Genomic DNA, 12,029 nt, shown 5'->3' with positions numbered 1-12,029 from the left:
AGGAAACATATGCATCATGGTGAGCATATGGAGGTCAGAGGTCAACTGTTGGAATGTGGTTTTCTTCACCCTGTGGGTTTCAGGAATCGAACTCAGGTTCTTGGGCTTGGCAGCCAGCACCTTTACCCACTCAGCCGTCTTGCCAGCCCTCCTAAAAGTACTATAGAAAGATGAGCAATTGGTGAGCTAAGGGAGGAGATGGGGAGAAGAAAGATGAGCAATTGGTGAGCTAAGGGAGGAGATGGGGAAAAGCATCTAAAGCACTCGATGAGAAGCCCGAGGAGGCAAAGCTGGAGAGGGAAGAAAGCACGTGGTGAGTGGACTGGTTTCGAACACAGTAGATAGGAATCTGGCCCTGCCATTGTCAGTGGCCCGAACTCATCAGCTAAAGACAGATATGGGCACAGCAGACTGCAAAAAGATAATCCAGTTTTAAAATGACAGAAAGTGGCAGTTCTCCAATAAGAAGTGTGTAATAAGTACAAGAGGTCTTCCTTAGTCACTGAACTGCAAATACAAAACAGCTGTGGTAACTGGGGGTGTGGCTCAGTTGGCAGAGCACCCAGCACTCACAGGGCATTGTGGGGCATGGTGGAACAGACACCCTAAGCCTAGCATTTGGGTGGTAAAGGCGGAGAGCAGAAATTCAAGGTCATTCTTGACTATAAAGTGGGTTCAAGACTGATGTGGGCTATATGAAATCCTGTCTCAAAAACAAATTAAAAACCCAACAAAACATGCAAAGAAATAAAACATCACACCAAACCAAAACAACAACGACAAAAAGCGAAAACAAACAAACGAAAACCTCACTGTTTCAGACTCAGTGTCGCGATTACGATTTAAGATGCGAACTGAACGGTAACAAGAACAGGTACTGATGTGAAGATTTAGAACCGTCATACGTGGCCTGTGGGTGTATAAAATGACACAGCCGTGGAGCACATCATACAACCTGAGGCATAGAGGTGTCGCATAAGCCGGATGTCCCTCCCAAGGAAAAACAAGAGGACATAGCCAGGGACATTCATTTACAGTAGAGTTACAATGACTCAAAAGCAGAAGTGGCCCAAATTCCAGCCCGGTGACAAATGGCTGAGTGAAATGTGATGCATTCATGAATAAAACACTAAATAGAAGGGGATGCTTTCACGATCAGAAGAAGGGAGGTGCTGGTCTTTGGGACAGCACAGCCAAGACTTGAAAACACAGTGCCAAGTGCAAGAAGCTTGCAAGAACCACAGGTTCTGACAGGTGAATGTCAGAGCAGAGACAGAGCCTGCAGCGGGAGGCTGGAGAGGAGCAGCTCATGAGAAGGGGCCATGGGAAAGCTCTCCACTTAGGTTCTTTGTGGTAGGGGGTGTGCTGGAAGCCAACAGTGATGGCCTCTGTGTGTGTGTGTGTGTGTGTGTGTGTGTGTGTGTGTGTGTGTGTGTGTGTGTTGTGTTGTATGTTATACAAATGTAAGAAAACAAAGGTGTTCATTAAAGTTCCTCAGTCGCCAGCTTCTCAATTCTCCATAAGAACACTGGATGTTTTCTCAGTGCTAGCCAGTGTTCAGAATACCTCCCACCCTCCAACGGAAGCTCCCACAACTGCTGCAGGATGGAGCTGAGTTCCTCCCAGTGCAGGTGTCGACCTGAGCTGGTTCCCGTTCACAGCCTCCAGAAGTCAGCATGGCAGTTAGCCTGTAAACCCTCCACGTCTGGATTCTCACACAAGGCACCCACTCCCACACAAAGCCAGTTTCTATTCCCCAAAGCCCTCGTTCTAGATGCCCCAGGAAGAATCTCCACAATCGCTACTCTTGGAACCTGGCCCAGGAGCTGTCAGGTTGAACACCAACCCACACGCACCAGGGGCGGTTGGAGGAAAGAGAGACAAGAGGGCAGGAGCCCCATCACCTAGGCCTGAAAAATCAAGACACCAGGGGATGACCCTAGCCCTGGATCCCACACCCTCTTTGGATCAACAAAGAACCCATCGGATCTGGGAAGTTATACTCCACAGTGTCAGGCTCAGACAGGCTCAAAGTGAAGCAAACACAGACCACTGATCCCCACCGCTTGACACATAGTTGCTGTCCTATGCATTCCTATGCATATCATCTGTATACCCTGGTATTAGGAACTGAACGGCGACTCTCCCACCCTCACATATGTTCAGAACTTAAACCCTAGGACTAGTGAATGTGACTTTACATGGGATACTCAAAACTGACAGCTACCCCTAAAATCAGAGAGGCAGGGAATGGTTTCCCTCCTGGGCCTCCAGAGAGCAGACTGCCACTTCAATGTTGGACATGGCACACTTGAGCACCGCTGTAGTAGGGCACAAATCAGGGAGCACTAATGCCCCGGGCGTAGCATCAGGGGCTTTTCACTCTCAGTGCCTGCTCTTGCCACAGCTAGTTCTCCAGGTGATTGCTGGCCAGGAGGAGCAAACAGCCAAGGGCAGCTATGTAGACAGGCTGGGGGTAGGGTGACAAGGAAAGCTGGGAAAGGTAGAGAGAAGGTCATAGACCCCTTGGGACTTTAGGAAGGCTCTTGTTTGAGTGTATACTTTGCCCAGAGGCCATGCAGAGTGCTGTGAAGAGATCCTGCATGCTACATACAGGGGTGGTGAGGACCTGAACCCCAAGTCCAGCACTCACCGACTGGGAGCTGTCCCTGCTGCTGTCCCGAGACTTATTCTTGGCCAGCCGCTTTTTCTTCTTGTGCAGAGGCCTCGACTCCAGGATCATCTCCTCCAGCTCAAAGGTGGGGTCACAGTGCAGGCGGCCTTTCTGTGGAGAGACAGGGTACTGAGCCCAGCCTGCGGGTCCCGCACCACCACCCTTACAGCCTGAGTCATCTGTCTGGGCGCACAGAGCTTACATTAGGCACAAAGCCTGGTTCCACCTTCTTTTCACTCAGTTCATCCCACAGCACGTGGGCCAGCGATGGGGCAGTCTGCATGTCTTGGAGACTGGAGAACCGGTGCTCAGGGTTCACGGTGAGGAGCTGAAAAGGAGACGCCCCCCTCTCAAATAGAACCCCACAGAAGAATGGCTATCTGTCCCAGATTGGAGCAACCATTGAAGGCATCCACAGGTCGAGGCTAGGCACCTCAGGATCAAAAGTGGCTTGTGAGGAAAGGTGGCCACCTTTCCTCACATCATAGGGCCGTATCCAGGGATATGGCACGAAGGACTCTTTGATCCCGGTGCCCCATGTCCAAGGACAACAGAGGAGCTGCAGGGATGTCCTGCCAAGATTGGCCAGCAGGTGGCAGTGATGGCCTGGCTAAGGTTCTCCCATAATAGTATGTAGGCCCAAGTAACTACTGCAAAGCCTCTTCTGTTACCATGTAGAACCTCCAGGGTCCAGAAACCATCGTACCCATACTGCATCGCTGCATCAGGACATCAGGTCATGGGCCAGGCGCCTCCTGGTCAGGTCTTGTGTATAATGACACTTTGTTCACACTTGTCCCAGCCATGGGCTCTGCTCTGTGGATCCACCCCTTCCAATATTTCAATCATCATAGTAGGGAACAGCTCTTCATGTGAAAAACGGCCCTTAGTCCAGTCCCTAGACATACAGTGTCCCTGTATCCCTGATGGCTGGGATCCTCCATCCTCCTACCAGCAGCTAAAGACAGAGCTTGGCTATGAGAGGTACAGGGTGGAAGGTGGGGGCTGGCTTTTTCTTTCTTTGCTCCTTGGGAGTAGTAATCCAGGCCCTGTGCACCTTTTGGGGTGTGGACAGGGGCAAAGGAGACGAGATCATAACTCGAGCTTGGGACAGCCTGGTACCCTTCTCCCCCCTACACGTGTGATACAGAAGGCTTGGAGCCTAAATTCTTTGCCTGGGTCTGAGCATTATGTGAAGTGGGTGACAGCCACATCCTGACACACTGATGCCTGAGAGGATTACAGACTGGGATGTGCTAATATTTAGCTCACCATGAGGGCCCAACCAGACTGGCTATGAGAAGCACACAGATACCCTGCTGCTAAGAACAGCCTACACGTTGGTAGCTGATTCCTTTTCTCTGAGGTAGACAGGGTCTCAGAGGAGTTGCCAGGAAAGGTTATGGCTGTGCTAATGAAAGGGTCTGAGCCCATGGAAAGATGGGGTGTCTCCCTGAGCTCCTGAAAAAGTAGCAGAAGGGGTGGGTACTGTGGGGGAAGAGAGGGGGCTCACCTTCCGCAGCAGGGCCACCATCCCCTTGGACCAGGTGGGCACGTACTGGACACTCACAGTGCTGAACAGCTGAACGAGGGACTCCACAGCATTGCTCGAGTGGATATCGTAGGGCCTCTGTGGGCAGGAATGCACTGCACCAGAAGCCCTCCCCAAAACTGCACCCAGACACAAGTGCAAACACCCTAGGAGCCCAGCTTCAGTCCCAGGTGCAGGCGGGGCTCTGAGAACAGCAGCCACCTGACCCAGGGCCCAGGAGGTAGCACTCTCACCCAGACTGAAGCTCATCTGTCAAGGGTATGCCCTCCCTACCACCACCAAGATCTGAGGCCTCAGTGGGTCAGTCCGAAAGGACAGGAGGCAGGAGGTGCTGTCTTTATCAGGTCTTGGGCTTCATGGAACGGGGAGGGTACCCCAAGAGAAGATACAGAGGGCAGTGTATGAGGCCTAAGCAGATCACTGCCTCTGCCCCTAGAAAAAAGAAGCAAGTCCCTCCCAAGAACCTGCTGGACACATTCTGTCCACCACCAGCCGCCCGAGGAGACTTGCCTACTCAAGCATCTATCATAATCTGCTTAAAAGCCCGAGTCCTCTGAGGTTGTACGGGGATGGGTATCCTCCTCCATCCATGGCTCTCAGCCAGTCTGGGGCAAGGAAGTGGCTGGCTTGGGGTTACAAGGCTCCGTACCCATCCTCGTAGCAGTTCATACGCCATCACCCCCACCGACCACCAGTCCACCTCGAAGGAGTAGCCAGTCCCGCCATTGACGAAAGAGTGGAAGATCTCTGGAGCTTCCCAACAAAGAGAAGAAAGAGCTGAGCTGTGGGGCTAGAGGGCCTGACAACCCCGCAACCCTCAGGCAAGTCTGCACCAGATCTAAAAGAGAGCCCTATCCACCATGATTCTGCACTGTCCCACCTGCAGGGAGCAGCCCCCTTCTAGGCTAGCCCATAGCAGATAAAACACTGCGTGGCCATCTGGTTCAACCCCAGGTCCTTTGCTCTAAAGAGTCTGCAGGGAGAGAGGGTGCTATCTCACTTCTCCATCCCATGACCCTCGTGTACACCCTCAGGTTTGCCTGCATGTATCTGATTGGTCATAAACAAAAACATTGGCTGTCAGTCTTGTGAGACTTTATCTGATGGGAGTAAGGACTAGGCAGGGGTATGGCTCTGCATGGTCAGGTGTCACCTGAGGCCCTCGGCTTACCCATGTACGGTTTGGTCCCAGCTAAAGCCGTCGCCCTCTCCCCATCCTTTATAATGGTGGCAATGTTGAAGTCAGTCAGGTGTGCATGCCCTGTGAAGGGAGGGCAGACATGGCTTTCCAGGTCCGGGGCGGGGGGCACCCATACTCCTTTCTGTGTCCCAGATCTCTGGGGACTCACCTTGTTCATCCAGGAGAATGTTGTCAGGCTTGACATCTCTAGAGAGGACAGAAGGTGACAAGAAGATGAGCTCAGACCCATGTCATTCATGCCCTGACATCTCTGACAGATGCCCCATTAGCGGCAGAGGCCTGGAAGGCTTGGCTTAGTATTTAGAACAGATCGTAACATAGGACCTGGTGTCATGGAGTAGTAATACTCCACACTATTCAGAGGGCACCAGGGCCACCCAGAAGCCAGCTGCAAGGAAGCCACCAGCAATCCATCTTCAGAGTCTTGGTGGCCAGAGGACATCTAGGACCGCACAAAGACACCTGCAGCTGGAGGCCTCTGAGAACTGCAGAAGACCTCACCAATGATGCCCTCACCAGAGCACTGGTATACACTTTGCCCACAGTTGACTTCAGGCCTCTCCACCTTGACTTCCGGATACAACACCTAGCACTCAATACCCATCACATACCTGAGTCCTGGCCAGACAATGGAATCCCAGGACAGAGAGGCAGAAATCAGGTTTATCTTATAACACACCTCGGTTTGCACCGAGGCTGCAGGATCTCAGACGAATTTCTGCTTCCTGATTCTACCTGCTTGCTAATTAGACATTTCCCAATTTCATGTGCTTTCTACAAACACCACAATCAGTGTGAAGTCCCATGGTGAGGTCAAATGAGAGCCACTGGGTGTGGCCAGGCACCGTGGTACACCTGTGAGGGCTAAGTCCCCTGTGTCCATCCTCACACTGGGTAGTTGGGACAGGGTCCACCTCTGGGAACAAGTCCTTCTGGAAAAGTGGAAAAGTGCTGGACAGGAATACCCCCTTAAGTGGTGTGACCCAAGGGTATCACCAACCATTCAGCCCAGGCAGATGCCTCAGCCCACCGGCATTCACGCACCTGTGGATGATGTGCTGGCTACGCAGGTAGTCCAGGGCCAGGGCCATCTCGCAGATGTACAGCCTCACTGTGTCCTCTGAGAACTGGACGTTCTGCTGTAGGTGGTAACGCAGGTCTCCACCCAGAAGCAGGTCTACCACCATGAACATGTCCTCCTCATCTTGGAATGAATACCTGTGGGTACAGGGGAAGACTTGGCATATGAATGGCTTGGAGAGCCTGAGCAATGGCTCCTGCCATGCCTGGTCCTCCCTCCTTCCAGTCCGATCACCATCCTGCCTGAAGCAGTGACCTCACCCTGATCAGAGCTACACCAAGACCCTAGGGAAAACAGAACAGCCATGTCCATGAGGGTGCTTTGGCTGCAGAGCAGAGATGCCCATAAGTGACAAGGGGAAAATGAAAACTGCACATTCCTGAGCTGGCCCAGGCTTCCCTGGCTTCTTCTATGAGAATAAACATGAATGGTTTGTAAGAGAAGAACATGAGACAGTGCCTGGGCTCAGCACGGATCTGGGTGAGGAACTGGTGTTTAATGACCAGGGGCCATGGTGATGATGGTGGTGGTGGTGGCTATAATGATGGTGGTGATGCTGCAGATAGCAATAGTCATGGTGGTGCTGGTGATGCTGATGCTGATGCTGGCGATAGTGATGGAGCTGGTGATGACAGTGATGGTGCTGGTGATGATGGTGATAGTGGTGGTAATGATAGTGATAGTTGTGATGATAGTGACAGTGGTGGTGATAATAGTGATGGTGGTGGTGATGATGGTGATGGTGGTGGTGATGATGGTGGGAATGATGGTTAGTGATGGTGGTTGTGATGATGGTAGTGATGGTGGTTGTGATGATGGTGATGGTGATGCTGGTGATAGTGATGGAGCTGGTGATGATAGTGATGGTGGTGATGATGGTTAGTGATGGTGGTGGTGATGATAGTGACAGTGGTGGTGATGATAGTGATGGTGATGATGATAGTGATGGTGATGATGGCTAGTGATGGTGGTGGTGATGATGGTAGTGATGATGGTGGTGATGATGGTAGTGATGGTGATGGTGATGATAGTGACAGTGGTGGTGATGATAGTGATGGTGGTGGTAGTGGTGATGACAGTAACAAAGATGCTGGTGGTGCTTGATGTTGATGATACTTAAAACAATGGCAACAGTAGCAGAACAAAGCTTAAGGACTTCCTTCCACTCTGTAATTTCTTTTGTGTCACTCTCTTACAGCATGGTTGGAGACTCCACCCAGAATCCATGCACCTGACCATTAGGCATCACTGTCTTTTAGAAAGCCTGGGACGCTGAGTTGCTGAGGCCCCAAAGATAAAATTCCTGGTCTTTTTTTTCCCAAGAAGCCTCAGTGCCAACACTGTTCCCACCTCACAGCAAACTTCCCTCCTTTCCCCTGACCCTATCCCCATGCCCAGGCCTGACCTCCTGACATGGGCAGGTTAGAGCTTCTCCCCACTTTAGGATGTTGTCCAGTACACTAAAACAAGATGGAATGTGTACCACGAAAACGCTATCTGGGTCTATCACTCCTCAGCCTGCCTAGAAATAGCCAGCCACAAGCATGCTGGAACTTCTAAGTAGGAAGGAAGTCATTCTGGGGCCATGCTATGTAGCCTCTGGGAAGTGGCCACTGTCCACTTTGCAGTTTCTTGATTTATTGTAGCAAAAAAACAAAACAGCAGGTTGCAGCTGGGGCAGGTGGGGTGGGGTCCTCTGCTCTAAGCAAATCTTAGGTTCACTGTCAAACAAAACGCATTTGCTTTCCACTACCCCAAACAGCAGTCAGCTGCTTCTCCCTGACACTCTGTAATGGGCACAGGGTCACCTACAGGGGCTACACCTTCTAGAGGCTACTTTGACAGAGGTCCCTGCTGTTGGAAACCCCGTGGTCCACAGAGCCTTTTGTCAATCATGCCTGTCAAGGAGTGAAGCAGAGAACAGAGCCCACTATAGCAAGCAGTCAAGGAGAACCCCTGGGCCAGGGAATGAATGTCCATGCATTGAGAGAGAAGTCCGCTGTTGGGAGCAGTCCTGCAGAGGACAGCAGAGGAAGGAACCAACATTCCAGCAGCCCAAGATTCTTAGGTGTCCCGCAGGAACCTGAAGGTCCACCCTACACTTGGCAGTATGACTTAGTGCTAAACACTGGGCTCCCAGCAGGCCCTGGGAAGAGTATACACGAATTCCGGCAGAACCTGGGGAGAATATACACGAATCCCAGCAGACCATGGACCCCTGGGCCCTCCAGGTCCTGAACACAGAAGCTAAATCGACTGGGAGAGGGGCAGGGAGGACTAGCACGTGGGGAGTATCCCAGAAGTATCAGAGCCAAAGAACAGTTGGGCCCCTTGTCCCACTCCAGAGGGTAAATCCCGCTGCAAGGGTCATCCCTGGCAGGCCCTCGGGCAGACTCACCAGAGGTTCACCAGGAAGACATGCTCGATCTCCTGCAGGATCTCCAGCTCCCGGAAGACATTCCGGACCTCATCACGCTCGATGCATTGCTGCTTGTTCATGTACTTCATGGCGTACATCTTCTCTGTGTCCCGCTTCTGCACGATGCACACCTGGAGGGCCAAGGACCATTCAGCAGAATGCCAGAAACAGAACTCTTCAGCTCCCTCTGCCCTGACAGAGCCAGGGTTCCTAGCCAGCAACAGGACAAGGCTGTGAACAGGCACCTTCCATAGGCTGACAGAGTCCAGTCACAGTGCACCCAGACAAGACTCCTAGCTTCGCGATGGGCTGGCACGTGGTGGTGAGGCCCTTACCAGCCATGACCTATACAAGCTGTCTCAACTCACCAAGCTTCAACACCTCCTTCTCAGGGGTGCTCAGCATAAGGCTTTGAGGTATGTTGGGGACTGCGGTGGGGTTTCAGTGTGAAATGCTCCCTCCGCAGGTTCATGTGTTTAAGCACCTAGCCTCCAGCTGGTGGCGCTGTTCTGGAAGCTTGCAGAAGCTTTAGCAGATGGAGAAAGCCTTGGTGAAGGAAAAAGCTCACTGAGCCAGGGACTGGGGGTCTGGCTTGGCCCACTTCCTGTCCACTGCTTCCTAGAAATGCCCTCCTTCCTGTGCATTGCTTCCTAGAAATGCCCTCACAGACCCATCCGGGCGTGTGTCGCCATTGATTTCAGACACCATCAAGTCAACATGTTTCAAGATAAATATCACGGGAATGGAGGAGAGAATTCTCTTAGCACAAGGCTGTGCATCCAGGAAGCCTCGATCCACCACAGGATTTCTGTTTCCACCAAGCAAGGACTGCCCATGATAGCAGGTCCCTGGAGAATCCTGAAGGCACAGAACTTTCTGAGCGCTGTACTGTCATGGCCAACTACCAACACTGGTATCGCTTAGCAGAGAGTAGCATGATGGGAAGAATGAGGAGAGGAGAAAAGCAGCCGATATCCCTTGTGGCCATGAAATGTCAATCAAAACCAAGGGCAAAAGATTCCCCAAAGGCAACAGGAAGTTAAGACACAAAAAGCTGTGCAGAACCAGTACCCGTGCCCAGTGCCAAGATTCACATAACCAGAGCCATTGCTGAGGGTTTCCACAGAGTATGGTCTCCAGGTCTTCGTGGAACACTGGTCATTGTTCTGAATGATTCTGGCTGGCAAAGTGGGTGAGGCTCCCAGGTGTCACCAGAAAGCCTGGAGCTCGCCATATACCTCGGTGGCACTGGCCTCAGACCAAATCTCTGGATCCACCCTGAAGGAATCCACATTCCCTTTCCTGGGAATGCACACAAGGTCTCTAGGACTCCATAAAGCAAGCTGACTTCTAACCCTGCACCCTGCAGCCTCTTGGCACAGCCCGGTAAGCTTAATGACTGCCACACAACCACTGAAAAGCCACTGAGAGGACTTTTAATGGCATGTGACAAGTTTGGAACTCCAGGCAAGCACACTAAGCTGTGCAGTATAAACAATGGCGTGACACACGCAGTGTGCACAGAAGGCAGAAGTGAGCCGTGGGGATGAAGGCAGCTGGGATGGAGAAGCCGCACAGACACTTCTTGGCTATGGTTTCTGTCACACTACTGTGCAGTTCTGGTGACAGCTGGTGGTGCTTCTGTGGACTCCGCTCTGTAGCAGTGATGTTAGCCCTGTCTGGCACTCTGGTTTTCAGGGTCTGTAGAGGAAGTGGCCGAGCAGCTTCTGAGTCTGCCTACGGATCCCCCCATCATCCAGAGACACAACCTCTGTATCCACAGCTGCAGTTTCCAAGGCAACACTGAACACGTAGCACCTTGCCCACAGATGTTGTAAGCCCAAGGGAGCTGAGCCTGAGACATGATGCCAACAGAGTATGGAGGGGACATCTGAGTGCCTCCAGGAGTCCATATTCCTCAGCAGGAAGCCACCAGTAGCACAAAAACAGCCAAGTCCCCATGCAGGTCACAAAGATCCTTGCAAAACTCCCCCGGAAACTTCTTCTGCTACATCTGATGCCCCAGGAAGATGCACCAGCTCCTGCCTCCAAAGACCACAGTGCTATTCCCCAGTCTCAACACTGTGCTGCCCTTTGAGGGGCAGACCTGTAGGAGCATGTGTGGGATTGCAGGGCCCATATGGAACATTCAGAGAACGGATCTTGTGTCTGAGGGTGGGTTGGGGCAAAGAACCTTCTCGAATCTTTCTTTTCACTGAAAAAAAAAAAAAAACAAGTGGGGCTGTTGCTCAGTCAATAGAGCAACTGTGTAGCATGCGCAAAGCCCTGGGCCAGCCCCTAGTACTGCACAACACTGGGTGTGGTGGTGCATCCCTGCTATCCCGACACTGAGAAGATGAAGGGCAGACGTTTAGGGTCATCCTTGGCTACAAGGTAAGTCCAAGGCTTGCCTGGGATACACAAGACTAAACACAAGAAAAAAAAAGGGAGGAAGGGGAAAGGGAAAAGACAGACAGAGAGGGGGAAAGAAAGAGGGAGGAAGGAGGTGAGGAGGGAAGGAGAGAGAGAGAGAGAGAGAGAGAGAGAGAGAGAGAGAGAGAGAGAGAGAATATCAAAGATATTTTTCCAAGAAGCCATAGGATTCCCTTGCTGACCGCCCGGGATATAATAACACAAACCCAGAGTCTCCCAAGAGGGCTTCAGACAGCCAAGATTAACCTGCCTTTCTGTGTCCCTGTAGGTGTTCCATGAACTGTCAAACTAAGTCAGTCACCCAGAAATCAAGCTGACAAAAAGGGCGAAAAGCTCGGCTACCGGGCAACTATGCAAATGTGTGTGAACAAGGACAGCCACACTCAAAGTCAGATCGTCTGCTTCTGCACACTCTGCAAATGCTCTCAGCACTTCTGAACCTGCCAAGGACTGCTGGGTCCTTCTCCACCCTCTCCCCTGCAGAGAAGGATCCAGCTGCCCTCTCACTGGAGATAGAAATGTCCTGGAGGTAAGCTGCAGGTGGGGTCATGGACAACAGGTAGAACTGACTCAAAGGCTCCTGGCCATGGTTCAGAAAAACAGAAAACCATGGAATGACCACCGCCACAACCCTTGACTAGCATCTGACCACTTCTCAGAGTCTGCCCG

At 51.9% G+C, this 12,029-nt stretch overlaps 1 protein-coding gene across 1 annotated transcript in view; it reads right to left on the bottom strand.

Annotated features, from left to right (window-relative positions):
• Nucleotides 1-12,029, bottom strand: part of Stk32c (serine/threonine kinase 32C) — an 80,380-nt gene that overhangs the window by 6,231 nt on the left and 62,120 nt on the right. Inside the window, exons 3-10 of the mRNA XM_032892362.1 lie at nucleotides 8,907-9,058; nucleotides 6,472-6,645; nucleotides 5,576-5,613; nucleotides 5,398-5,487; nucleotides 4,876-4,979; nucleotides 4,188-4,304; nucleotides 2,877-3,002; nucleotides 2,654-2,785 (exon numbers count right to left, since the gene is read on the bottom strand). Coding sequence (XP_032748253.1) covers nucleotides 2,654-2,785; nucleotides 2,877-3,002; nucleotides 4,188-4,304; nucleotides 4,876-4,979; nucleotides 5,398-5,487; nucleotides 5,576-5,613; nucleotides 6,472-6,645; nucleotides 8,907-9,058 — 933 coding nt within the window. The remainder of the gene's footprint in view (nucleotides 1-2,653; nucleotides 2,786-2,876; nucleotides 3,003-4,187; nucleotides 4,305-4,875; nucleotides 4,980-5,397; nucleotides 5,488-5,575; nucleotides 5,614-6,471; nucleotides 6,646-8,906; nucleotides 9,059-12,029) is intronic.

The sequence above is a fragment of the Rattus rattus genome, chromosome 2 (assembly GCF_011064425.1).
Source record: "Rattus rattus isolate New Zealand chromosome 2, Rrattus_CSIRO_v1, whole genome shotgun sequence".
Classification (NCBI taxonomy): domain Eukaryota; kingdom Metazoa; phylum Chordata; class Mammalia; order Rodentia; family Muridae; genus Rattus; species Rattus rattus.
Note: the sequence above shows the minus strand (reverse complement) of the source record. Positions and strands in the feature narration are given on the sequence as shown.